Source organism: Rhinolophus ferrumequinum, chromosome 21 (genome assembly GCF_004115265.2).
Source record: "Rhinolophus ferrumequinum isolate MPI-CBG mRhiFer1 chromosome 21, mRhiFer1_v1.p, whole genome shotgun sequence".
In the NCBI taxonomy this organism is placed as follows: Eukaryota; Metazoa; Chordata; class Mammalia; order Chiroptera; family Rhinolophidae; genus Rhinolophus; species Rhinolophus ferrumequinum.
Genome location: NC_046304.1, coordinates 24,742,407 through 24,768,945, shown reverse-complemented (window position 1 = coordinate 24,768,945; position 26,539 = coordinate 24,742,407). Strand labels below are relative to the sequence as shown.

Genomic DNA, 26,539 nt, shown 5'->3' with positions numbered 1-26,539 from the left:
CTTTCCAAACAACCTAGGTGACATTCAACTAAATACATCTAATACTATGATTACAGTTATGTAAAAACATGCAATTATTTTTTATTTTTATTTTTCCTTTTTTAAAATTACCTACATTTTGAGTATTTTTCATGCAACAAAATATATATTGCTAGTCTAATAAAAACAAGTAATACAAATTTAAAAATTCAACTTGTATTATCAGTATTTCCATTTTTTTACTTCTTAAAATATGTTGCAACACTGTCACTCAGTTGTTATAATTACTTTTAGTAATTAATAAGTAATTAGTTCTCTTTAAATGCCGAAAGTGTAGATAACTTCATTATCACTCTTGGAATCCCTCTTCATAGTTTTTGTGGCTCATTAAGAGATCCATTCTAGGAGAAGCCAAGTCAAGAACTTTCCAGGAGAGCATTCTTCTTTGTAAAATGGGAACTAGTTAGAATCAGTGTTCTTGACCCCAAGTACATATTGTCAAAGACTTTTTGTTTTCATCTGTGGCAGGTGTAGTCATTCCCATGAACTTTTCTTCTAGTTCAGAATAAATTAGAATAGTGTCTTTCTGAAAAAAATCTCAGTTCTTCCACGTACTGATGTGTGATAATGTATACAAAATTTTATATTTTCAGTGCATGATTTTTTTTTTCATTTTTATAAAGAATTTCATTCTTACATCCTGTAAGTAAAACCTCTCTGATAGGATTTAGACATAATGAGTGTCAGGGCAGAGGGGACAGGAAGGAAAAATAGAGAAACATTAGCTTTAAATCACAGGAGTCCTTTGCTGGTTAAGCAAAAAGGAAGATAATTTCTTAAAATGTTATGGAATTTGGTGGAATGTATGTGGAATTTTCTTTTTTTGGAATACATGTTTTCATTTATTTACCACTTGATTACATTATTCACCCTTATGACTATTGTACAAGTATCGTACAGATACACATACTGATTTAACCATCTCTTAATTATCTTGCTGATGAGGAAAATAGTTTTCCCCTGCAATTTGTATTAAAACTGCCATGAAATAGAATAACAATAAGTGCTTTGAAGGCCCTGGAAATTTAAAGAGCATTGTTCTTGTCTCCCCAGGTAATTTGTAAGTTATTGGAGGTCAAGGGTCACTAATGATACCAATCTTTATCTTTTATCATAGTTAACAATATCCTTGAAAAATAAATATGTATATGAGGTATGATTAAAAAATACATTGAATGTTTAAATTTTTAAAAATGTTTAAATTTTAAAAAATTTATTAGTTTATTACATTTTTAAAAAATGTTTAAATTTTAAAAAATTTATTACAGTAAAAGACACATTGCTATTAATCCCCCTCTTGCTTCAAACACACTTATCCCATCGTTCTTACCACTTTCTGAAGCAGTTCTGGAAGTTTTCTTTTGTGAGTGTCTTTAGTTGCATTGTAGTGGCTGCCTCAATGTCCTGAATCAATTCAAAACATTTTCCTTTCATGGTCATTTTGACTTTGGGGAAAAGCCAGAAGTCTCACAGTGCCAGATGGGGTAAATAAAGTGGATGAGGACACACCGTAATGTTTTTATTTGACTGGAAGTTGCTGTACCAGAAGTGATGTGTAACACCTAGCCCTTCCATTGTGATCGCAAAATACAGTGAATGCTACTGCTGAGGTCATCCAATGGAAAGGCAGGGATCTACAATGTGGGATGAGGCATGGCAAACTGTAGTAACAGTGTGTGACAAGTTACAACTTACTCCATGCAGCCAGTTGGGTGTGAGCTACGGTTGAAAGAGGATGTTTTTTAAAGTGTGCCGTAAATCATCCTCTGTCATGACAACACTCTGTGTCACACATCACTTCTGGTATATATCAAGTTCTGCCAGGTGTGCACACTAGTTGGAAGTAAACAGAACCATTGGGACTGGTATGCATAGTAAATGCACAGTAAACAGAGTCATCAAGGATTGGGGGGAGGAGAGGGAAGCAAAGAAATGAGAGAAAAACAGCTTTCACAAAGCCCCAAGCCCAAACCACTTCAAATCAAATTATATCAGAGGTTTAAATTTCAAAAATGGAAGATATAGGGTCACCATTACTCTATAAAATTCTTATAGTAATTTTTTTAAAATTTCATATACTGTATTCATCTCTAGTAGTTCCTTTTGGTACTCTTTTTTTATAGTTTTCATTTCTTTCCTCAACTTAGCCATGGTTTTCCTTAAATTCCTGAGACATTTATAATAGATGTTTTAAAGGCTTGCTTGCTAATTCTATCCTCTCCTATTTCTGTGGCTTTTTCTATTGACTGGTTTTTATCCTGGTTTTAGATCACTTTTTCCTGTTTGTTTCATTTGGGGGGAGGGGAGGAGATGCTAGACATTGTGCATGTTGTATGGCTAATTGGATTCTGTTGTTTTCCTTCAAGACAGACAACAGAGGCTGTTTTAGTTTGCTAGGTAGTTAACTTACTTATGAATCTTAATATTTTCAAGGATTTTAAAACAAGTTTTGTTGGGCAAGTCTGGAGAGTATCATTTACTCTAGAGTTAGTTTTTCCCCTACTGTTAAGTGTGACCCTCTGAGTCTATGACTACTTCTAATGTTCAACAAGGTATTTCTGCTCTGGCTGGTTAGAATTTAAGCATCTCCTAGCCCAGTCTCAGTGAATCTCACTCTATGCATACAGCTTAGTATTCTGTCAAAACTCAACAAGACTTCTGTGTAAATTTTTAGAGCTCTTTCTTTGCATAAGTCTTTCCTCTGTAAAACTCTTTCCTGAAAATTTCAGCTATTTCAACCTCCCTGAACTACAGTTTCTCTTCTTAATGCAGTGAAATCTCACCACTTAGGTTCCTCATACCTTGCCAAGGTCTGAAAGCAGACTGCAGGCAGAAAAAGAGAGTAATGGAAGGACTTGCCTTTTTTGCTTTGTAAATCTTACTTTAGTAGCTTGAAGGGGAAAAAAAAAGACACATACAATGTAACCATGGTTGGAGCTTATCTGTGATTTTTAAAATATACTTCATGATGAATGAGGAAAGAAAGGTGTTCGTGTTTTCATGATGCCCTCATTACCTGTCACATCATATAATCCTACTCTTACTTCTCTGTCATTTATTGACTTTGTTACTTATAACATCTTTTATCATGTTCCTTGTCATATTTAATAACCATTGAATTTGTAAGTAGTTAGAGAGTAGTTACCATACTGACAGGATGACTCAGACATGGATCCTGCTATTAGGACGTTTACGTTGTAGCCAGGAGAGACTGTGTATGTAGAATCTTTAAACCCAAGGTAGAGATGGAAAATTATAAAAAATAAGTACCAATCAAAGTGGTGTGGGAAGCCAAAAATAAATGTGTTAGTTGTTTATTCTACAAGTTGGATTGTCTACTTAATGGGAAATTGAAAAAATACATTTTTTTATTTTTAAAGCTTCTTTTATGTTGATTTGAATTTAATTTTCACACCATTTTAGATATACGGTATTCGTGTTTCAGAATTTTGTTTTAGGCAATGTTTATTTTTATCACTTGAATTGGTAAATTAAAATATATCCTTGTTTTCCCCCAAAAATAAGACCTCACCGGACAATCAGCTCTAATGCATCTTTTGGAGCAAAAATTAATATAAGACCCGGTCATATATTACATTATAATATAATGTAATATATATAGTACATATATTTTTATATATTATATATAATATATGTGTTATAATATATATTACATTATATATTATATTATATTATATATATTATAATTATATATATATATATTATACTTATAATTAATATAAGACCGGGTATAATATAATATAAGACCAGGTCTTATATTAATTTTTGCTCCAAAAGATGCATTAGAGCTGATTATCTGGCTTATTTTTGGGAAAACACGGTAGTAAGATGAACTAACTGCCCAGAAGAGAAGGTTGAGTTTTTCTAATTTTGTTTAATTTGACTCTCAGTGGAGGAATCAGACATCATTGATCTGGAGAAACGCTATTGGTTGCTGAAGGCTCAATCCCGGACTGGAAGATTTGATTTAGAGACATTTGGTCCATTGGTTTCACCACCTATTCGTCCATCTCTAAGTGAAGGTAGGAATCATTCTGTTTCCTACAAATGTTCCTTGTGGTAAACACACTTGAGCCCATCTCTTATTTCTAACCAACACATCTTAACTCTAAAAGCCCATGATGTCACAGGTTTGCAAGTTTCTTGCATATAGCATAGTTCAGTGGAAAAAAAAACTAAAATGGGAATTAAGATTGTAGTTTTGAGCTTCCTGTTTTACCTATATAATCTTGCACAAATTAGTTTAGCTCTCTGCACTGAATATCCTCATATATAAAATAAGTTAGACCAAGTCAGTGGTTCTGAAACTGTACTCCAGTGAGGTACCTCAGCAGCTGATGTAGGGATCAGGGTGGTGGCCAGTGAACAGACAGCTCCAGGTTTTTTACACACAACCCTACCTCTCCCTCAGGTTGAGTGCCTCCACTTTTTTTCTTTTACGTAAGACAGCTCCACTGCTGTATTATTCCCCCCATCTCCAAAAAAGGTTCAGAAACACTGGACTGAACCATCTCCGAGGACCCTGCTAGCTCTAAATTTTACTATGACTTTTTTAAAAATTAGAAATACAAATAGTAATTGTAGGTAATATCACAAAAGCATATTTGGAATCTGAATACTTGGGTTCTGCTTCTTGTTCTGACCTTTTTTAACTTTTCTTACTTTCGGCAAATCACTTAACCCCTTTCTAAGTTTTCTACTTTTTAAACTGAGGGCACGGAATTAGGTTGTTGGTATAATCTGTATTCTTCAGATTCCTAGGGTACTTGAGAAGTACTTGTTAGGAGAGCCAGAGCAGATAGGGCTCTGGGCTTCCACTTATTATTTACCTTTTTGGAATTGGAAATAGTTAAATCATTTCATTTGAAAACAAAATTATTTTATATCTATTTTTTAACAAAATGTTTGAAAACCACGTGATTGGATTATAAATCCCCTTTCATTTCTGAAATTTAAAATATTATTAAAAATTTAGTACAAAGAAAACTACAGTACAGAATTTCTTTCTCTTATAGTGTATTATTTTTCTTTGCTTCATGAAAGCGCTTTATAAGAGCTTATTAATAACACCATGGTATATCTTTGCATATACAGTTAAACTTTTCTTCTTGTTTTTTCCTTTTGTCTTCTCAATCTTTCTAAATAATTACAATTTCTGATTTTGGGAGGGTTCTTAACTGATTTTTTTTTTTTGGCATACTATAGTTATTTTGGCTTTTAAAATTTTTATAGAGACAGGCAAACATAACCAAACATTAAGTGATAGTAATGTGTTTTCTGCTAGGATCTTAAGATTTGGTTACAATTATTCTAGAAGAAAAAGAAATACTTCCTGAGACAGTGGGAACTAGTGATAAACGTTTTTTGTGTTTTTGTTTTGTGTTTTTTTTTTTTTGGTCAGTTTATGGGTAAGAGACATGCCTCTTTTCATAAGCATGTCAGTTTAACATTAGGAAGTTTGTTGGCTGTGGTTTATGGTGTCTCTTCCTATTTTACAGGTTTGTTTAATGCTTTTGATGAAAATCGTGACAATCACATAGACTTTAAGGAGATATCCTGTGGGTTGTCAGCCTGTTGCAGGGGACCCCTGGCTGAAAGACAAAAATGTAAGTGTGTTAAACATTGTCACAAAATTTGCAAAATATACAGAGAAAACGTTAGCATTCATCCGTGTAAAATCATCTGTGAATTAAGGTTTGAATTTTCATCACTTTCTCAGGTCGGCATATAGTCTTCATGTTGAGGTTTTACAGAAGTCAGTCTAAGTAAGGATTCAATCATCTATAGTTTTTCACTGTGAAGTAGTTTGGCATCTTTGTTATTAATAATGGGGTTGGTTTTCCTGATGAATTTGTAGTTCGTGATAAATGAACTACATCAGCCATGATGCAGTTGAAAATGTTAAGCATTTAGAAAATACTTTCTGATAGTCTATAAATTCAGTGCCTTGCATAATTTGAAGTACAACTCATTTTCTGTAACTTGCATACATTAATATTTTATTAGCAAAATGAAATTGATGATGAAAACAATTTCATTTAAATACTAAAGTGGTCTTTTAAATCTAGCTAAAATGTTATTATAGCATAATTTGTAAGCATAAGTATATTACATTATTAAATCTTAACTATATTAGAAAATGTAGCCATTTATATTTAATTGGTACATAATTCTGATGTATTTATACTAGGGTCATTATCTCTGTGTTTTTCTGAAATATAGCTCATAAATGTTGCCTGTTTGGGGTGTGCTAGTTGATATTTTGACCTTTGGTAGTAATACTGTATGTACTATAATGCACTCAATTGATTTAACTGCATAATTATTATGGGGTGTATATATTTAAAAAGATAATTATTTAATCTTCAAAATTCAGATTTCTTTTTTCTTCCATGATGGTATACCTGGATTTATGATAGATTATTTGTCCCCATTAAAATTCTAATAAGGAGGCTGAAATTTTTGCTTTGAGGTTAATTATTACCTTAAAAATTTTTTTAAATTCTTTTTTGTTGATGGACTAATGGAAGTTAACAAACTAGAGTGATTAATTTGGAATTAAACAGCAAAGTGCTGATATTTCTGATTCTTAGCATGTTGTATGAAAACTTCTTTGAAGAGTAGAAATTGTTCTTTGACAAAAAATGGAGTGTGCATTAGTTTCATTGGAAAGGCAGACTGTCTTAATACCAGCTTGTTGTTACTGTTTCTTACTGTAGATGAAATATTTTCAGTATTAGAGGAATCAACTTTGCAACGATCACTGTTAAATATTAGAAATTAATTTAGGGGCTTGAATTACTCCTCAAAACCTGTGAGGTAATATTTATTTTATAGTACTTGACCCCCACCACCCCCTTTTTTTTCAGTTTGCAAGGAATTTAACTCTAGATTTGGGTGAAAGATAGGGCTCCTCAACATGGGTAATGATTTTGAGAGGGAGATTTATGAAGTGTGTGCAGTTAGTCCTACAAGTTCAAAGGACTTGAATGACATATATACATATATATGTATACATATACATAATACATATATGTATATATATGTATTATGTATATCTGATATATATATCTGCTCCAGATGAGAACTTAATCCAGAATATACTTACTTGAGCAACTGAATAATTTTACTAGGGAAGCTGCTAGTAAAATGTATTGTGCATCAGAATATAGAAGTGATTCTAAAGAGTTTCTTTTTTTTTTTTAGTTTGCTTCAAGGTGTTTGATGTTGACCGTGACGGAGTTCTCTCTAGGGTTGAACTGAGGGCCATGGTGGTTGCACTTTTAGAGGTGTGGAAGGACAACCGCACCAATGATATCCCAGTAAGTCCTGATTTTATGTTTTGTTGCATGTAAACTTCCAACAGCAAAATGGAGTGGAGAATTTTACACTTGATCTTAGCCAAAAGGCTGAGAAGCGATGGAATAGAGAATTTTTAAAAAGAGAGAGAGAGGAAAGGATTTATTACTTCTAGTTGCTATATTATGCCACTCAAAATATTCATAAACAAAGGTGCAAAGCTGGGTAGAGAATTTGCCTTAGAAAACTTAATAAGCTGAACTTACTGTGTAAAGTAAGAATGAAACTACAGGAAAATTCTCTTAATTTTTTAAAGCAAATATAAGAATCTATTTATGGTAATTAAAAAATACTTGGCCAAAAAAAAATGTTTATATATAGTATACTTTGGCCACTGAGTGATAAAAGTGATATCTGTTCTTTTCTAATTACGCCTTTGGATTTCTGTTTTTAAAGGAATTACATACAGATCTATCTGACATTGTAGAAGGCATATTGAATACACATGACACCACAAAGGTGAGTCTAGCTCGGACTAATTTATCCTTTTCTAAAAATATCATGTACTCTCATTCAGAATATTATGTAGCTTTTATACATATTCAAATCTGTTCTGCATCATCCCCACCAAGTGCTTATTTGGGTCTGTGGTTACAATACCTCCAAATTGTCTCTAAAAGTAGCACATTCCATCTTTAAACAACTGTATTAAGTGTTTTGTATATAAAAATATTTGTTATAAGCTAGGCATTTTATAAAAGTCAAGTAGACTCAGCCCTTGTCATCTGTAGTTTATAATCTTTATTTCTCCCATTTTAGTAAGTTATGGTAAGGCTAACCTAATACTGAGCAAAAGAAGCCACACAAAAAAGAATACCTACTGTATGAGTCCATTTATATGAAGTTCAGGAATAGAGGCAAAACTAATAAATAGTGATAGAATAATGATTTCAGGGATGGGTGGATTAACTGGGAATGACCATAAAGATATCTGAAATGACAGAAATGATTTTTTATCTTAATGTGGGTGTTGCTGCATATACAGATGGTGCCCAAAAAATGTGTACACATTTTTAAAAAGGAAAAAAACTGTATTAAAATTGTAATAGTCAATATATACTAATAAGAAAAGATGAATACAAGTCGTGTATATACATTTTTGTGGCACCCCTGGTATGTCTAAAAAAAAATTTTAAATAGTAAGGCCCTCTCCTGAGTTCTTTTTTTTTCTCCATTGAGGTATTTTGTTTGTACATTGTATCACATCCCTAGAAAAAGAATCCCCGGATTTTCCCTCCTGTGTGTTTTTGTGTTGCTTCTTCATGGTCCATGATGCCTGCTGAGGTTGTCAGTACTTTGAAACCAAACTGATAAGACAGGAGCAGGTTTTTCTGCTATTTTTCTAGGTCTTTGAGTTGCACATCAAATCTGGGGCTAATCACTCTACATTTGTTTAACCTGCTGGTGAGATTCACAACAATTTCCCTAGCTCCGTGATCATCAGTGATTTCAAATTCGCCAGTGTAACCATGCTTCAGCATCACAGTTAGAAACTGGACAATGATTTTGGAGCACAGCCTAAGAAGAACCTGGTGTTTGTCTCTCTTTTTGGCACTGTTGGTGCTCTTGAGAGCATCAGCCAGGACATTCCTGCGCGCCATTATGGTAGCACAGAAAGATGGCTGAAAGAGCTCTCCTGAGTTCTTTCAGAGCGGCCAGAATAAGCATGGAATAGCAGGAATAAGCATGTACTCTACAAAGAATAAATCCTTGAATTTTTTAGTTTGACAACATTTATTAGTAAGAATGTTATAGTAGGTTTACTCCTGTAGCTTGCATTACTGTGATGTCTATGTGTCCCTATGAAATGGAAAATAATCCACATGTTGTAAGGCATATTTGAGTTAATTTGAGACTTTCCATTCAAACATTGACATATACCAAGTAGCTGATTGGTAGGATATAGACCACAGTGGTGTTATAGAAGTTTAGAAATAAGTAACATCAGTTTTTTTTTTCTTTTTTAAGTCACAATTCCAGAAGGAATAATCATAGTCTTAATAACTTTTGCTGAATAGAAATGAAGTTTTACAGGACTTGAGCTTTGTTTGGCATTTCAGGCATTTTTCTGCCTTCATTCACCTCTCTGTGCAAAAAACTGAGGTATCTACTTCTATTTAGTATATATAAGAACAGAAACCTGGAAAAGTTTCTGTTAGAAAAATGCCTAATGTATTAGTTTGGGGCAAAAGTAATTGTGGTTTTAAAGATTAAAAATAAATACAAAAACTACAATTACTTTTGCACCAACCTAATAGAGATACAATTTCTAATACCCTTTTTCTGAGTGTTTAATAAATATGTAGGTATTAATCAAAGTGCTTTAAAATCTTATTTTATTATATATGGTTATTATATTGAAAAGAGAATATCAATATCATTCAATAATAAAAGCTAAAAACATTATTATTCATCTAGGATTATTAGGTAATTGTTGAATACATGAAGTACAAAATATTTGGTTGTATTTTTGCCGGCAAGAAAGTGTATACTGCCTTCTATACATATATATAATTTTTGGTACACTTTGGCAACCGAAAATGTTACTTGACTCAACTTATAAAAACATAACGTTAAATTGTATTTTGGAGAAATGTAATGTAGGTATTCATATTTGGTATGTATTAAGTTCCTTTAAACCTTAAGAAGTCTGATTATAGTGGAAGATATTTCTAAGACAATCTTAGAAAATTGTTAGGATGAAAGGGTATAATCTTGAGAGTCTGCTTTTGCTTTCAAAATTAGTAAATACTCCGCTTTTCCTACCCAGAGTCTTTTGTGGTTTTCCATGGGTAACACTTGAAGCAGAAAATATTGTCAGTTACTTCCCACTTCTTATTGGAGGAAGAATATTGTTGATGATAAATTCTCCTCATTATCATTGACTGCTTCAGCAGAGTTTTGTTACTTTTAAACTTATCCTAGCTGGCCTACTTGTCAAGTGAACACATAACATTTACTTTAAATTATTGGTTTTCTTTCAGACAAATGACCAATATAAGTTTAATATACCAGATTTTATTCAAATGTTATAAAAATAAGAACATTCTTAACATAAAAATATTCTTTTTGAATATTGTTTCTATTTCAGTTGGGCCATCTTACTCTAGAAGACTATCAGATCTGGAGTGTGAAAAATGTTCTTGCCAATGAATTTTTGAATCTCCTTTTCCAGGTATGTTTAAGGTAAATGACAGGTACACAGGGTAGTAGTACCAGTAATTCTATGTCTTTTCCATTATGTAATAGCTGTTGCAACTGGACTGCAAAACCACATTTGGTAAGTAGAACTACATTATCCTGTGCACTACTTGAAGATGGTAAGATAGAGCACGAGTGCCTACTAAAGCCTCTCAGAATCGTGATGTGGGAGATAGGAAAGCAGAATATAGGTGATTATGTTTATTGATCTTATCAAAACTCATGATAGAGCAGCATGTAGACTTTTAGAGAATAATTTAAATCACAAAAGCCATCATAATTTGCTATTTTCCTTCACTGTTGTCTTCTCACTTGTCTAACAAATAAGGCAGTGTGAACAGGAAGATGGATCATAAGTAGACAACTGTAAATTTTTCAAAGTAAGCAATCTCTTTAGTTGATTATGTTAGCAGCAAGGCTGTTTCTTAATTTTTTTCCCCCATTTTTTAGAAGATCCAAGTAAGATTGAGGGAGAAGGAAAGAAAAGCTGCCAGGAGTGTACATTAAGTCATAGAGCTTGCCAGATTTTAACTGTTTTCCTACTTAAATTAGTTCTCTTTCTCCAGTTTTTAAAAATAATTTACAGTTTCCTGTTTTTCATAGTCCTTCTTAAATATTTAAATTAATTAAATACTGGTATTTGAGATTCTCCTTATTTTATTTTTCTTTCCTTGTAAAAGCACTCCTGTGAAGGTCAAAGGTTTTGTATCTTTATCATGATCTTTCATTATAAATAAGGAATAATTTATCTGTGACATGGCTGTGTTGGAATAAATAAAAATTGGTCCCCTCTTGACAGCTAATGATTAATTATTGTATATTGAGAACATATACAATCTGATAAGCCTGTAATATCCATTTAAATCAATTAGTTGTTCCACTATCAGTTATAATTTTCAGCAGGAATTTAAGTTGATGGCTTTATAAAATCTGAAATTGTACAAAAATGATATAAATCACTATAAATAGAAATGACTTGCTTGGTAACATGAAAATTGATCAACTATTTTTATCTCATTTAAAGTAATATCCTCAACTATTTTATCTCATAATTACAGATGCTCCTCAACTTGCAATGGGGTTACATCACAATAAACCCATTATAAGTTGAAAATACAAGTTAAAAATGCAATTAGTATACTTTATTCCATAGTCAGATATGCTTTTAAAGATACATGTTCACTTAGTATATGAGTAAACACTATTTGCAAAGTTGTTTTATTTCCTATCTGTCTTAAAAATTGGTAGTTAGCTGATAAGTTTAGTGATGAAAGCTTGAATTGTGCTCTTATTTTATTTGCCTATATCCCACTCTTGGCTGAGTGTTTTGGTTACTTAACTGTAACATGCAAGCATCAATAGAATTAGATAACCATTCCTGTGATAATACCTATTTTCAATCCTTTTTTATAATCTCAGTGTCCAATATTTTGCAGAGGAAGCATGCTAAACATTATCCGGGTCTTCTGTTTTGTACATTTGTCAAAATGTATGATGTTAAAGCAGGTAGGCAAAATAATGCCCCGACCACAATATCCATGCCCTAATCCTTGAGACCTGTGAATATATATTCTTATATGGCAAAAAGGACTTTAAAGATGTATCCGGTGAAGGACACTGAGACAGCAAAATTAGTCTGGGTTATTCACATGGGCCCGATTTAATCACATAAGTCCTTAATAATGGAGAACCTTTCCCGGCTGGGGTCAGAGGGAGAGGGATGAAGGTGGGAAAAGGGTTAGAGAGATACAAAGTTACTATTAATTTTAAAGAAAGAAAAAGGGGCCAACAGTAAAGGAATGAAGTGAACTCTAGAAGCTAGAAAAGGCAAAGAAATATACTCTTCTTTTGACCGCCAAAAAGGAATACAGCCCTTCTGACATCTTGATTTTTAGCCTGGTGAGGCCTTTGTCTGACTTTTGACTTACAGAACTGTAAGATAATAAATTTGTGTTGTTCTAAGCTGCTCAATTTGTGGTAATTTATTACAGCAGCAATAAAAAAACAATACAGAGGGAGATAATCCATATTTATGCATTGGAAGCCTCAATATTTTAAAGATGTCATTCCCCTTAAATTGATTAATAGAATGGTACACTCACAATCACAGTCCCAAAAAGTTTATTGTTGTCGTTTTTGTGGAACTTGATAAGCTGATTCTAAATACATGCAAAAATGGGAAGGGACAAAAATAGCAAAGATAATATTCAAGAACAGTGTTAAAGGACTTTGATTACCAGATAGTAGGACTTATTATAAAACAACAGTATTAAGACAATGTGATATCTGCATAAAGTTAGACAAATAGACCAATAGAACAGTATTGACAGTCCTTAAACAGACTGACATATATGTGATCACTTGACTTATAACAAAGAAGACATTATATTGCAGATGGGAAGGGGTGGTCTTTTCAATAAAGGGTACTGGGTCAGTTGGTATCCATATGGGGGAAAAATACATCATTATTCCTATACCATACATGAAAATTAATTCCAGGGGAGTGGTAGAAGAGGGAAAAGGGGATCAAACATATGGTGATGGAAGGAGAAATGACTCTGGATAGTGAGCACACAATATGATATATAGATGACGTATTACAGAAATGTACACTTGAAACCTATGTAATTTTACTAACCATTGTCACCCAATAGATTTAATTTACTACAAAAAACAGAAAATTAATTCCAGGTGGATTATAAATTTAATAAATGTGAAAAAGGAAAAAGAAAGCATCTAGAAAATAATGTAGCAGAATAATTTAATGACTTTGTGGTGGCAAAGTGCTCTTAAACAGGATGCAGAAAGCACTATCCATAAAGGACGTAAGTAAAATTCAGGATTGTTGTTATCAAGAGACACCATTAAGAAAGTAAAAACGACACACAGTGGGAGAAGATATTTGCGATACCTGTATCCAGCAAAGACTTGTATCTAGAGCATACAGAGAATAAAAATCAGTATAAAGCAGAACCTCAATATAAAATGTGCAAAAAACTTGAACAGGTGCTTCACAGAAGAGAATATCCAAATAGCTAATAAGTGTTATGAACAGAGGCTAAACTCTTTAGTCGTCATGGAAATACACATTAAATCCCCATTTGGAATACTGTTAGACATCCAGCAGACCAGACTGGTTAATTTTTAAGTGATATGAAGTGTACTGGTGGAGGATAACAAGCAACTGGACTCTCACACATTGCCAATATAAATTGTTACAACTACTCTGGGGATTGTTTGGCAGTATTTATGAAAGGTGAACATAAGCATATCCTATGACCCAGCAAGTCTACCCCATGTATATATCCTACAGAAGCTCATATATCTAAGCACCAAAAGTTCTTATAATCACTATTTATAATAATCCAAAACAAAAAATGACCCAAATTCTTATCAACAATAAATACATAAAAAATGAATAAATTGTGGCACATGCATACATTGGTATACTTTACAGCAATGAAAATTACTATATTAGTGCTACACAAAATAACATGGATGACTCTTTCATAATGTTGAGTGAAAAACACTGGACCATAAAATTCAATAGCAGACACCACCAATCGTGGTGACAGAATTCAGGATACATCAAAGAGGTGCTGTATTAAATTATAAAATTGTATAAAATTGGGGTTTTGGGGGAGGTAGCAATGTATTTCTTGAGTGGGTGAAGGTTACTTTGTGAAAAGTCATTGAACTGTACACTTAAGATTTGTTCACTTTTCAGCATATATATTTCCATTTTTTTAAAGTTTGCTTACAAAATACAGGTATCAAAAACCCAAATAGCCATCAGTATGAGAATGAATAAAACAAACGGTGGCATATTCAAACAATGGAATACTTCTTAGCATTAAAATAGATTGAGCTACTGATACGTGGATGAATCTCAAAAACCTAATTTGTGTATTTTATTGTTATATAAATGTTACATCAAAAGGTAAACAAAACTCTTAACAGATATTTAACTAGATTTGTTAGGCAGGCACGCTAATGTATTTACAAAGAGCTTTACTAATGTCTATAATTGACTTTGAAATACATCCAAAAATTAAGATGGATTGACAGATAAATTGAGGAATACATAGATGCAAGTATAATAAAATATTAATCTTGGAGTATAGGTTAATGGGTATGACATTCAGTGTAAAATTCTTTCAATGTTTCTGAAATATTTTTGAAATTTTTCATGATAAAATGTTGAAAAAAAGTCACATCTTTTGTGATGATATTTAGAGAAGGCAAATAAATTGAGGAAGAAATGAGCCATAAAAAGCATTACAGACAATAATTTTTCTCTTAGAGCTATTGCAATTAAAATGCCATCCTTATCTTTCATCTGGTATATCTTCTTCAACTCCCCTTCATTGTCCTCCCCAAGTGCTATGGTATCCTCTTCAGATTTCAGGAAAAAAAATAGTACCCTTTGCATGAGATATATTAAAATATATAGTATTCATGAAATATTCTGAAAAGTGGTTGGTTCTTCTCTCTTTTCTCTAGTCTTTTCATCTCTTCTCTTTTCTCTCACATAGAGATTTGGAAGTTGCCCTCCATTGAAATGGTTTGCTTTAAAAAAACAAACAGCTGAAGTTTAAAGTTAGAATTTATTCAAGTAAATCATTGATAATTCATCAGTTGAAAGCTCCGCAGAGAATGTGAAATATGCAATCTAGTCATTGGCACCAGTCAATAAAGTTTACCACTTTTTTCTCTAGGTATGTCACATAGTTCTGGGGTTAAGGCCAGCTACTCCAGAAGAGGAAGGACAAATTATTAGGTAAGTTGATAGTTTCAGTCTGTGTATTTTTCATTATATAGTTGACATCTCTAACACCTGAAATATATTGTTACTAAGTAACAGTATGTCCCATTTTAATGTAATCATTACAGTAATACCATTTCTCCAAAATAGTTTCAATAAACATATTGAAATATTTTTAAGTAACTTCTTAACCAAGGGATTGCATCACTTTAGAAATCAAATTCTATTTAACATTAAAATTGCATATGTACACTTATATACGCTTAATTATTTTGCTAATGCTTATAGCATCCCTATTAAAAATGTTGATATGTTTTTATAGAACTTTGTTCTTTGTAAAATACTTCCACTTGCATTATTTCATCTAATCTCAGAATAACGGCATGAAATTAGTTTTTCCGCTTTCTAAAAGAGGAAGCAAATTCACAAAACCTAAAATTACATGGAATTGGACTTTTTTCATTAAAAAATAAAATGCCTTTTGTATTCCTTATTTTTCAATTAACTTTAATTTTAAATCTGAGATTCCAAATTGGTTTATTCCGTTTGGGATTTTTGAATTTTTTTGTTTTATTTTGCCTCCATTTTCATTTCTAAAAATTCTTTTTTTTTTTTTTTTTTAAGATTTTATTGGGGAAGGGGAACAGGACTTTATTGGGAAACAGTGTGTACTTTCAGGCCTGTTTTCCAAGTCAAGTTGTTGTCCTTTCAATCTTAGTTGTGGAGGGTGCCGTTCAGCTTCAAGTTGTTGTCCTTTCAGTCTTAGTAGTGGAGGGTGCAGCTCAGCTCCAGGTCCAGTTGCCGTTTCTAGTTGCAGGGGGCACAGCCCACTATCCCTTGCAGGAGTTGAACCGGCAACCTTGTGGTTGAGAGGACACACTCCAACCAACTGAGCCATCCGGGAGCTCAGCGGCAGCTCAGCTCAAGGTGCCGTGTTCAATCTTAGTTGCAGGGTCGGAGCCCACCATCCCTTGCGGGACTCGAGGAATTGAACTGGCAACCTTGTGGTTGAGAGCCCACTGGCCCATGTGGGAATCGAACCGGCAGCCTTCGGAGTTAGGAGCATGGAGCTCCAACCGCCTGAGCCACCGGGCCGGCCCCTAAAAATTCTTTTGACTGTGATAATTTTTAAAGAATGTATCAGGTTGGTACATATGCAATGAGGTGAAAGAAATATTTGTCTCTAACTTAAAGAATCAGTACTTCACTTAAAAATCAGTATTATGCTTTTTGCAATGGCTCAGTGAAGATCTCAGCAAATCTCCCCAGAAGCAACTTGACAAAATATAATAGTGGACAAAATTGCCAGCCAACTAAACCATTTCAGGACTCTGGAAACTGATGAAAGGTATTCAACAAATTCAGAAGCACTTGTTCAAGAAAAATCACTAAATTTGGTCAGAATAATGGGAATCTTTAGTAATCTTACCTGGTGCTATTCTCGTTCCCTCCCATCCAATAGGTCTGCATGGTAGTTTTACCAAGGCAGGCCTGAGATGGCTGACTTGATTTGGAATAAAGCAAGGATAAATGCCTGCCTAAGACGATCGAAAAAAAAACAAAAACAATAGAGATCACGGTGGCAAACAATCAGGGAACATCACTAGCTTGGGGCTGATGTACTGGTTAAGGGAAGCAACAGACTTACAGACCAGTCAAAATTTTAGCAAAGAGATCCAGAGAAGAAGATAAACCCTAGTGAGTATTAATAAACTTTCCCATGTCCTGAATGGTCTGGAGGCTGCTTGTATATACAAGGCTACATGCACTCTCAGGAGAAACCAAAGAGTACCTCAGCTATCTATTCATTCCTGATTAAAGCTGAGGCCTTGATGTGCAGATAGTAAAGGCAGAAAAAATTTGAAACCTGGCTGAACTTTGTATGCATTTTGCAAATCATGAACAGATCCGTCTGGGAGACAGAGTCTACAGAATCAGTCTAGCAAGTCCCAAGGCAAGACACACAGGGAGCATCAGAATCCAGAGTTGCTGAAATATATTATCAATTATGTCCAGTTTTCAAGAACAAAAAATTATGCGACATGCAACCAAATAGGAAAATGTGACATATCTGGGGGAAGTAACTAGTTAATAGAGACTGTTTCTGAGGTGAGTCCAGATGTTGGACTTAGCACACAAATGCTTCAAAGCAGTATAATAAATGTTTTCAAAGAGCTGAAAGAAGCTTTGTTTAAAGAATTAAAGGAAAGTATAATAACAATATTCAAATACAAAATATCAGTAAAGAGAAGTTTTAAAAATGAATGGAAATTCCGGGGTTGAAAAGTATATTAAGTGAAATAAAAATTCACTACAGTACTCAAAAACAGATTTGAGCTGAGAGAAAACAACCAACTAAATAGAATATAGATCAATAGAGATTTTCCAAATACAAAGAAAAGAGAAAGAATAAATAAAAGTGAATAAAACTTCAGAGACAAGTATACCAACTTACACATAATGGAAGTCCCAGAAAGGAGAGGAGAGAGAGAAAGGAGCAGAAAATATACTTGACGTAATAATGGCTGAACCTTCCAAAATTTGTTGAAAATCATTAACCCAAGAAGCTCAATGAGATGGTAGGGTAAACACAATGATAACAACTAGACATATCATGGTCAAACTGTTCAAAGCTACAGAAAAAAGAGAAGATCTTAAACGCAGAAAGAGAAAAATGACTCCTTCTATAGAAGGCAACCCAAGTATGATACCTTTGTTTTAGAAATGATGGAAGTCAGTGGGCAGTGGGATGGCATTCAGAGTGTTGAAAGGGGGAAAAACTGTCAATCCAAAATTCTTTATCCAGCGGAACTATCCATTAGAAATTAAGTAAGTTTAAAACATTCCTGCATCAACACTGAGAGAATCTGTTGCTAGTAAGCGTGTCTTAAAATAAATACCAAAAAAACTTCTTTAGACTGAAAGGAAGTGACACCCAGTGGTAATTTAAATCCACACAAAGAAATATAGAGCACCAGTAAACATAATTACATAGTTAATAATAAAAGACAGTTTAAATATATTTTTTATATTTTTGTTTTTACTGATTTAAATACAAATTTCTAAGATAGTAACTTAAAAACTGTGTTATTCTTGTCAACCTTAAAAATGAACTAACAAGGTCTTTAGCTAGCCAAAATGAATTTATTCAGGAATAGCAGAGGAATTGCAATTCAGCACAAGGAAACTATGGGGAACCATAGGCAAGTCCAGCGACACAAAGGAAAAGTCAGCTTTTATTAGGTTTAAGGAAGAGATTGGGGAGAGCTATGGTGGTTTTTTATTGGCTTCAAGCTGTGGGCAGCTTGTTGTTACTGGGTCAGGAGGAAATTCTCTTTCTTCCTGCTGGGATCACCAAGCTGCAATGAGTGATACATACATGAGAGCCCTCCCTTCATGGCTTCCCGACTCCATTTTTATTTAGTTTTCCTTTATTCATTTTCACATTTTTGTAACATGGAAGAATGTAATATGTTTGACAATAATAGTACAAAGGAGAGAGTAGGAGGTAGAGCTATAGTTGAGCAAAGTTTCTATATTTTACTGGAATAAGTATTAATCTCAAGTAGAATATATTAAGATCCATATTGTAACTGTAGAGCAACCACTAAGAAAATAATCCCAAAGTACAGTTTTTTTAAAAAAAATTAAAATGATATACTAGAAAAGAAGGAAGTAAAGGATGAATAAAGGGACAAATAAACATACTTGAGATAAATAGAAAACAACAATATGGTAGACATAAATCTATATCAATAATTACCTTCAATATATATAGATTAAGCCCTCTAATCAAAAGCTAAAGACACGAGGGCCGGCCCGGTGGCTCAGGAGGTTAGAGCTCCATGCTTCTAACTCTGAAGGCTGCTGGTTCGATTCCCCCATGGGCCAGTGGGCTCTCAATCACAAGGTTGCCAGTTCAATTCCTCGAGTCCCGCAAGGGATGGTGGGCAGCACCCCCTGCAACTAAAATTGAACCCAGCACCTTAAGCTGAGCTGCCGCTGAGCTCCCAGATAGCTCAGTTGGTTGGAGCGCATCCTCTCAACCACAAGGTTGCCGGTTTCGACTCCCGCAAGGGATGGTGGGCTGTGCCCCCTGCAACTAGCAACGGCAACTGGATCTGGAGCTGAGCTGTGCCCTCCACAACTAAGTCTGAAAGGACAACAACTTGAAGCTGAATGGCACCCTCCACTAAGATTGAAAGGAAAACAACTTGACTTGGAAAAAAGTCCTAGAAGTACACACTGTTCCCCTTCCCCAATAAAATCTTAAAAAGACAACAACAAAAAAACCCTAAAGATACTGAAGCTGAACAATAATGAATGTCAACTACAAGTTTATATATATATATAAGTAAGTAAGTATATACTTACAAGAAGTGGAGTACAGCATTAGGAATAGAGACAGTGGAAATAAAATGGCTGTGCAATGTCAGAGGGATAGTGGATGGGAGTAGGGGGTTGACACAGTGTGAGGGATATAAATGATATATGTCTACGTATTACTTTGTTTTGTGCACCTGAAACTAATAAAAAAAAAAAGCCAAAAAGAATACAGTTCACAACTGACTACAAAAAAAAAGCTAAAGATAGACTAAATTTTTGAAATGTAACTACTTGAGATTCAAAGACACAAATAAGATAGAATGTAAAAGGATTAAAAAGATAGAACCATGCAAATAGTAGCCATAAGAGATCTGGAGTGGCTAAACTAGTATTAGAGAAAAGTGGCATTTAGGAAAAATGTTACTACAGACAGAATGTTTTCTTGTGATAAAAGTTTCAATTAATCAGGAAGATACAATTGTGAATATATACTCATACCTAAGTAATCAAATACGCCAACCAATAACAACAGAATACATGTTCAAGTGTAGGTTGAATATTGTCTAGCACAGACCATTCTCTAACTTTGGCCCCACTGCCTGAGTTTATACAGCCTGCAAACTAAAGATTTTTTACATTTTTAAATGGTTGAAAAACATCCAAAGGGGATTAATATTTTGTGACACCTTACAATTGTGTGAAATTCAAGTCAGTGTGCATAATAAAGTTTTATTGAAACATAAACATACTCATTCAAAAAAGCTTTGGGGAACAGAAATTCCATACCCTAATAAAAATTCCTTGAAAAACCTACAGTTGACATTATACTTAATGGTGAAATATTGGAGGCTTTTCCCACAATATTAGGAAAAAGGCAAGGATACTTGCTCTCACCATATCCAACAACATTGTATCAGAGATTCTAGCCAGTGGAATCAGGCAAGATAAAGTAAAGGCATCCAGATTATAAAGGAAGAAGTGAAACTGTCTCTAATTACAAGCAACATTATCCTATACATAGAAAACCCTAAAGAATTTACAGAAAATCTGTTAGAATTAATAATTCAGCAAGGTTGCAGATCTCCATTGTTAAGCAGCACATGACTATACATTAAAAAAATCGATTGAATTGCTGTTTACTAACACCGAATAATTTGAAAGTAAAATTAAAACAAGAGTTTCATGAACAATAGAATCAAAATAAAATCCTTAGAAGCAAATTTGTCAAAAGTGTGAGGCTTGTACACTTAAAACTAACCCTAGCTGAGAGAAATGAAAATCTAAGTAAATGGAGTAACATTCCATGTTCATGGATTTTAAAGCTCAGTATTATCAAGATTGCAATTCTCCCAAATTGATTTCTAGATTCAACACAATTCCAATCAAAATCGCAGATTTTTTGTAGAAATTGACAAGATATTCCTAAATTTTATATAGAAATGCAAAGAACTTGAACTAGCCTACACAAATTCACAAAAGAACATAATTAGAGAACTTCTACTCCCTAAATTCAAAAGTAATCTACAACTGCAACTAGCAATGGTAACTGGACCTGGAGCTGAGCTGCGCCCTCCACAAGTAAGATTGAAAGGACAACAACTTGACTTGGAAAAAAAAAAGTCCTGGAAGTACACACTGTTCCCCAATAAAGTCCTGTTCCCCTTCCCCAATAAACTCTTAAAAAAAAAAAAATGGGCATAAGAATTGAATACACATATCTCCAGAGATAATATATAAATGATCACCAAGAACATGAAAAAATGCTCTTTAATCATTAAGGAAATGTAACTCAAAACCACAGTGAAATTACACTTTGCACGCACTAGGATGTTTATAATTTTAAAAAATGGATAAAAGATTTTGTGAGGATGTGGAGAAATTGGGACCCTCATACATTGCTGGTAGAAATGTAAAATGGTATAGCTGTTGTGAGAAACAATTTAGTAGTTCCTCAACATGGAATTACCACATAATTCATCAGTTCCACTTCTAGATATGTAACCAAAACAATTGAAAACAGGAACTCAAATACTTGTACACAGATGTTAACAGCAGCACTATTCAAAATAGCTAAATGGTGGAAACAGCCCAAATAGTCATCGGTGGATGAATAGGTACACAAAATGTGACTCATACATACTATAGAATCTTATTCGGCCATAAAATGGAATGCTGTACTGATACATGCTACAACATGGATTAACCTCACAAATGAAAGAAACCAGACAGAAACGATCACATATTGTATGCTTCCATTTATATGAAATATCCAGAATAGGTAAATCCATAGGTAGAGAAAGCAGATTGGTGATTGTGAAGGGATGGGGGAAGGGAGTAAATAGGGAAAAACTGCTTAACATGTAACTGCTTCTTTGTAATGTAGGAAAATGTTAGGGAGAAATTTACATGATATAAAATTAACCATTTTAAAACCTACAATTCATGACATTTAGTACGTTCAAAATGTGCAAATAATGTTATGTTACATGCATTTCTCCTCAATAAAAGCAGTGTTTAAAAAAAAATCACAGTGTGACACCATTTCACACCCACTAGAACATTTGTGATAGAAAAGGCAGACAGTAACAAGTGTTGGCGATGTTCTAAAATGTTCTAAAATTGGATTGTGGTGATATTTGCACATGTCTGTAAATGTATCAAAATCATTGAGTTGTACACTTAATCCAGGTAAAGCGTATACTATGTAAAATATTCCTCAATAAAGCTATTTTTAAAACATCAGTAACAAGGCTTGATATTGGTGTTATGACACCTGAAATTGGCTTATCAGTGTTTCATTAATTAAAATTGTAGCAATCTCCCGAGTATATATTTCATGTTTTTCGTTTGTAAAAATTGCTGGTGATAATGTGTGAGTTTGTGGTCATCTGTTTCACACACCACTGGATGTACTGAATTTCTTTTCTATGTACAGAGGATGGTTAGAACGAGAGAGCAGGTATGGTCTGCAACCAGGACACAATTGGTTTATCATCTCCATGCAGTGGTGGCAGCAGTGGAAAGATTATGTCAAATATGTGAGTATGATTCCTGCTTATCTACATTTTTCATGGGATTTTCAATTCCATCAGACTTTGCGTGACTACTGGCTAATAATAAAATGCTCCAACCTAGAGAAAGATTCGAAGGGGAAAGAAATGAATAAGATAGTTGCTTACAGTTCCACAAAGATTTCCTCCCTGCAACAACTCCATGAGGAAGGTATTTATTGGGCGTGGGAGGTGCCTGTATATGCACCTTACACATCACATTTAATCCTCACAGCCCCTGTGAGGAAGGTGGTATTGTACTCATTTTACCTGCGAGGAACCTGAGGCAGAGATGAAAGGTAACCTGAATGTCTTGCTCAGAGAACTTCTGGGATCAAACCTAAGGACTGACTTTAGATACAGTGGTGTCCCAACCACGTTTATAATGTCCTTCATTTGTTCACCTTTTTCATGAAAAAGGTGAAGACCCTTGGGTAAGAAGTGTTAATTTTCTACCCAAGAAAGTTAATTTTAGAACTCAATTTCTAAATGATAATCTTCCATTGTTCCAAATAGACTTAAAAAAGAAACTGTCATGAGTGCATATTCCAGTCTTATTTAAAACCTAGAAGAAATTTTTTTCAGAATTAGAAAACTGAAAAAAGTAATTCCAGAAATCAAATTTCTCCATTCTTGGAGAGCCAGTTGATCTATAGACTCATTATCAGTTGCCAAATGATCACTAACAAAATTCTAAAGATTTTGTTCATATTGTTCCTATATGTTCTTTTCTGTCATTGTTTATTTATCAGAATATTGGTAGACTGCACTATTTAACCTCATTATTCTGCCTGGTTCTTTTCCCTTTGCAGAGTTTAGCAGTTTGTTTTCACATGTAAAATATGTTAATTGGAAAAGGTAGATTCTGATGTCACTGAAGGAGTAAAAGTGGGAAATGACTTCAAAGACCTTGTAGGTAGATACTGATGGTGATTGTAAGTAGAAAATGGGAATATTGGGGTAAAGTGTCACAGTCTAGTTTTCAAATGCCTTTCGTCTACATATTCTTAGTTTGGCCGTAGAATGAATGGTTATTAATGTCTTCCTGGCTCCAGACTCAAAGAATAACCTAGTTTTGTGTTTGAAGTATTACTTTTTGTTTCCTGTAGGAACATAATAGAGGTCTTGTTCTTAGCAGCACATCCTTATGAACAGAAGTGCGCTGCTGAGAAATGAACCCAGTTAGTTCTTGCCTGACATAACCCTTCCATGCCTCAAAAGAATTAGTGGAGGGTGGAAAGGGAGAGATGTAAAGAGGGAAAGCTGCACTTACGTGTCATATTCCTCTCCCCACTCTGGCATTCTGTATTATTTTCTGTTACCAGTTTGTATGGAGGGAAAGGTAGCAGAGACTTATGGCAACTTATTTAATAAGGGGGAGAGGGAATGTAAATGGAATAGTAGTAGTCCTTTCTAAAGATATATATTAATTAGAAAAGTGTTCTTTACTAAATAAAGTGTATAACTTCATTTTGAATGCAAATAACTTTTTTAAAAAGTGGTATTCTGGGCCTTATTTTCCCTATCTGTAGAACGAGAGCAATAATAATAACCTCCCTCATAGGGTATTAAGAGAATTAAAGGAGTTGATACATGTTAAATGTTTTAGAACAGCGTCTGGCACATAATAAGTACTCAATAGGTATTAGCTAATATTATGAGAAACCAGTATGGGATAAAAGTAGTGAGCTTTCATTCCCTTGTGTTGGAATCCTAGTCTTGTCACCTGCCGTTATGACCTTGAACAAGTTACTTATCCTTTCTCTAACTCAGTTTCCTCATACAAACAACAGGATTAATAATAATACCTATTTCAGTAGGGTTGTTATGAAGATTAAATGAGTTAATAATACTGGGGCTGCCAAAAAAAAGTATACATATGACTTGTATTCATCTTTTGTTATGGGTATATATTGAGTATTACAATTGTAATACAGTGTTTTTTTTCCATTCTTAAAATGTTTATACATTTTTGGGCACCCTCTGTATATGTGAAGCACTTACTAGAAACACCCTGTATAAAGTTAGAAGAAGTAACGGTAGTAGTAGTAGTAATAGTAGCAGTAGTTGTAGCAGCAGCAGCAGTAGTAATTAATTAGTGGCTTAAATTACTTTTCCAGTATACATGGAAATTTTGACAAATGCCTTGCTTAAAGAAAAATTGGTGTTCTTAACAAGTTGGGTAATTTGATCTTACTCAGGGCTTAGTCTGCCTACCTAGGACATCAATTAGCTTTAATGTTTTCTCTTCACAAAATGGAATATTTGCTTATGTGAATTATTCATTGTCTGTGTGGCCAGACTGTATCTTTCAGACAATGGCATGCTTAAATGGAAGGAGACCAAGGGAGCAGGGAAAATACACCGTCCTTTCTCAGAAGTGGTTTACTTCAGATTTGCTATGATTAGCTTAAGCTCGAATACTTGATCTGCTCATGGAATCTTGCTGGTCTGTTCCCTTTTTAACGAGCTAAGTGTTTTTCTAAGTGAAATCTCCTTTTGTAAAAATGTAAATGGGGAGAAATGGTGAAATATTTTCTGTTTATCATCATTGTAGTATGTCTTTCTTCCTGTTTGAGAACTATGAGGAAACAGCTATTGCTACTCATGCACAGACTTTACTATTCTGTTATGTAACTTTAGAACTAGAAAGCACTTGAAGCACCTCTCTTCTCTAAATTTACAAATGAAGCCTCTGAGGTCCCTTTAGTTTTAATTGCCCAAAGTTGTATAAGGTAATTACTTTATTACTTGATCTAGATCTCTAGAGCTAAGGTCTCTTGATTCCAATCTTGGTACTTTCTCCATTATACCACACTGCTTTCCATTTTTCCAAAAGCAGCATTGTAGACTAATGAAATACAACATTTGTATAACCATTAGTTGTTTAAGATCAAGGTCATTAGTACTTGTAGTATACATATGTATAAGGCATAAAAAGAAGTAGCATCATCACTGATAGAGAAGCAAGTGAATCCTGATCTTTATTTTGGAATATCATTAACCATTCATACAACTCAGAAGGAATCATAAAATTCTCAAAATGGAATTATCACATATTAAAGTGCCATATAGGCCTTTTAGGAATCATGGACTCAGATAAAGTTAGGAAATTTCTTACCGTGGGTGAAACTTTACCTATCTAGAGACCTATCTTCCTTGAAAACACAAGCTTCTAGGATAGTTTCTGATAGTTCCAAACCAAGAAGTCAATAAAAACAAAAGAAGATCCTTTGATGTTTAGGGGGAAGAAATTTCCCAGAGCAACTGGAAATAACACAGTCAAAAAGAGCTAATGACAATAATACATGACCATTATTGGTTTGTCCGACATATAGAAGGAAAGTAGTGATAAGATTAGTTTACTGAAAATGTTGATAATTTCACTGAAAGCCAAGAATAGTGGAAGCAATGACAAGAAAAAAAGGGCAGAGAAGGGTGAAGAAGACTGAACCTGAGTAGTGGTGACAGTTTCAGGCAGTGCTGGACTCTGAGAGTAGTAGATCCCTAGAATAGAAAAGACAGCCAAAGACAGTGAGAAGACAGACCACGATAATTTGGAATCTTGGAAGATAAGTAAAGAAAAGCCCATATTCTCTAAGTCTAAAGCATCATTTACTGTGCCATGTTAAAAGCATGTGGTACATTCTGCAGTCTAGGGGCAAAGATTGCAGCCTCTGATAAGCTATTAGAATCATTCTATTGCTATATTATTGTAAAACTCAACCTAACAAATTTAATGTCTGGTAATATTTTTAACATCCTGTTTTCTTGCCAG

At 33.8% G+C, this 26,539-nt stretch overlaps 1 protein-coding gene and 1 pseudogene across 3 annotated transcripts in view; one reads left to right on the top strand and one right to left on the bottom strand.

Annotated features, from left to right (window-relative positions):
• USP32 (ubiquitin specific peptidase 32) overlaps positions 1–26,539 on the top strand; it is a 165,903-nt gene that overhangs the window by 100,610 nt on the left and 38,754 nt on the right. For all 3 annotated transcript variants that reach the window (XM_033090262.1, XM_033090264.1, XM_033090263.1), the window contains exons 6-12: positions 3,951–4,082; positions 5,559–5,666; positions 7,267–7,382; positions 7,816–7,878; positions 10,511–10,594; positions 15,339–15,400; positions 22,647–22,749. In XM_033090262.1, coding sequence (XP_032946153.1) covers positions 3,951–4,082; positions 5,559–5,666; positions 7,267–7,382; positions 7,816–7,878; positions 10,511–10,594; positions 15,339–15,400; positions 22,647–22,749 — 668 coding nt within the window. The remainder of the gene's footprint in view (positions 1–3,950; positions 4,083–5,558; positions 5,667–7,266; positions 7,383–7,815; positions 7,879–10,510; positions 10,595–15,338; positions 15,401–22,646; positions 22,750–26,539) is intronic.
• Positions 8,628–9,044, bottom strand: LOC117013284 (40S ribosomal protein S15a-like; annotated as a pseudogene).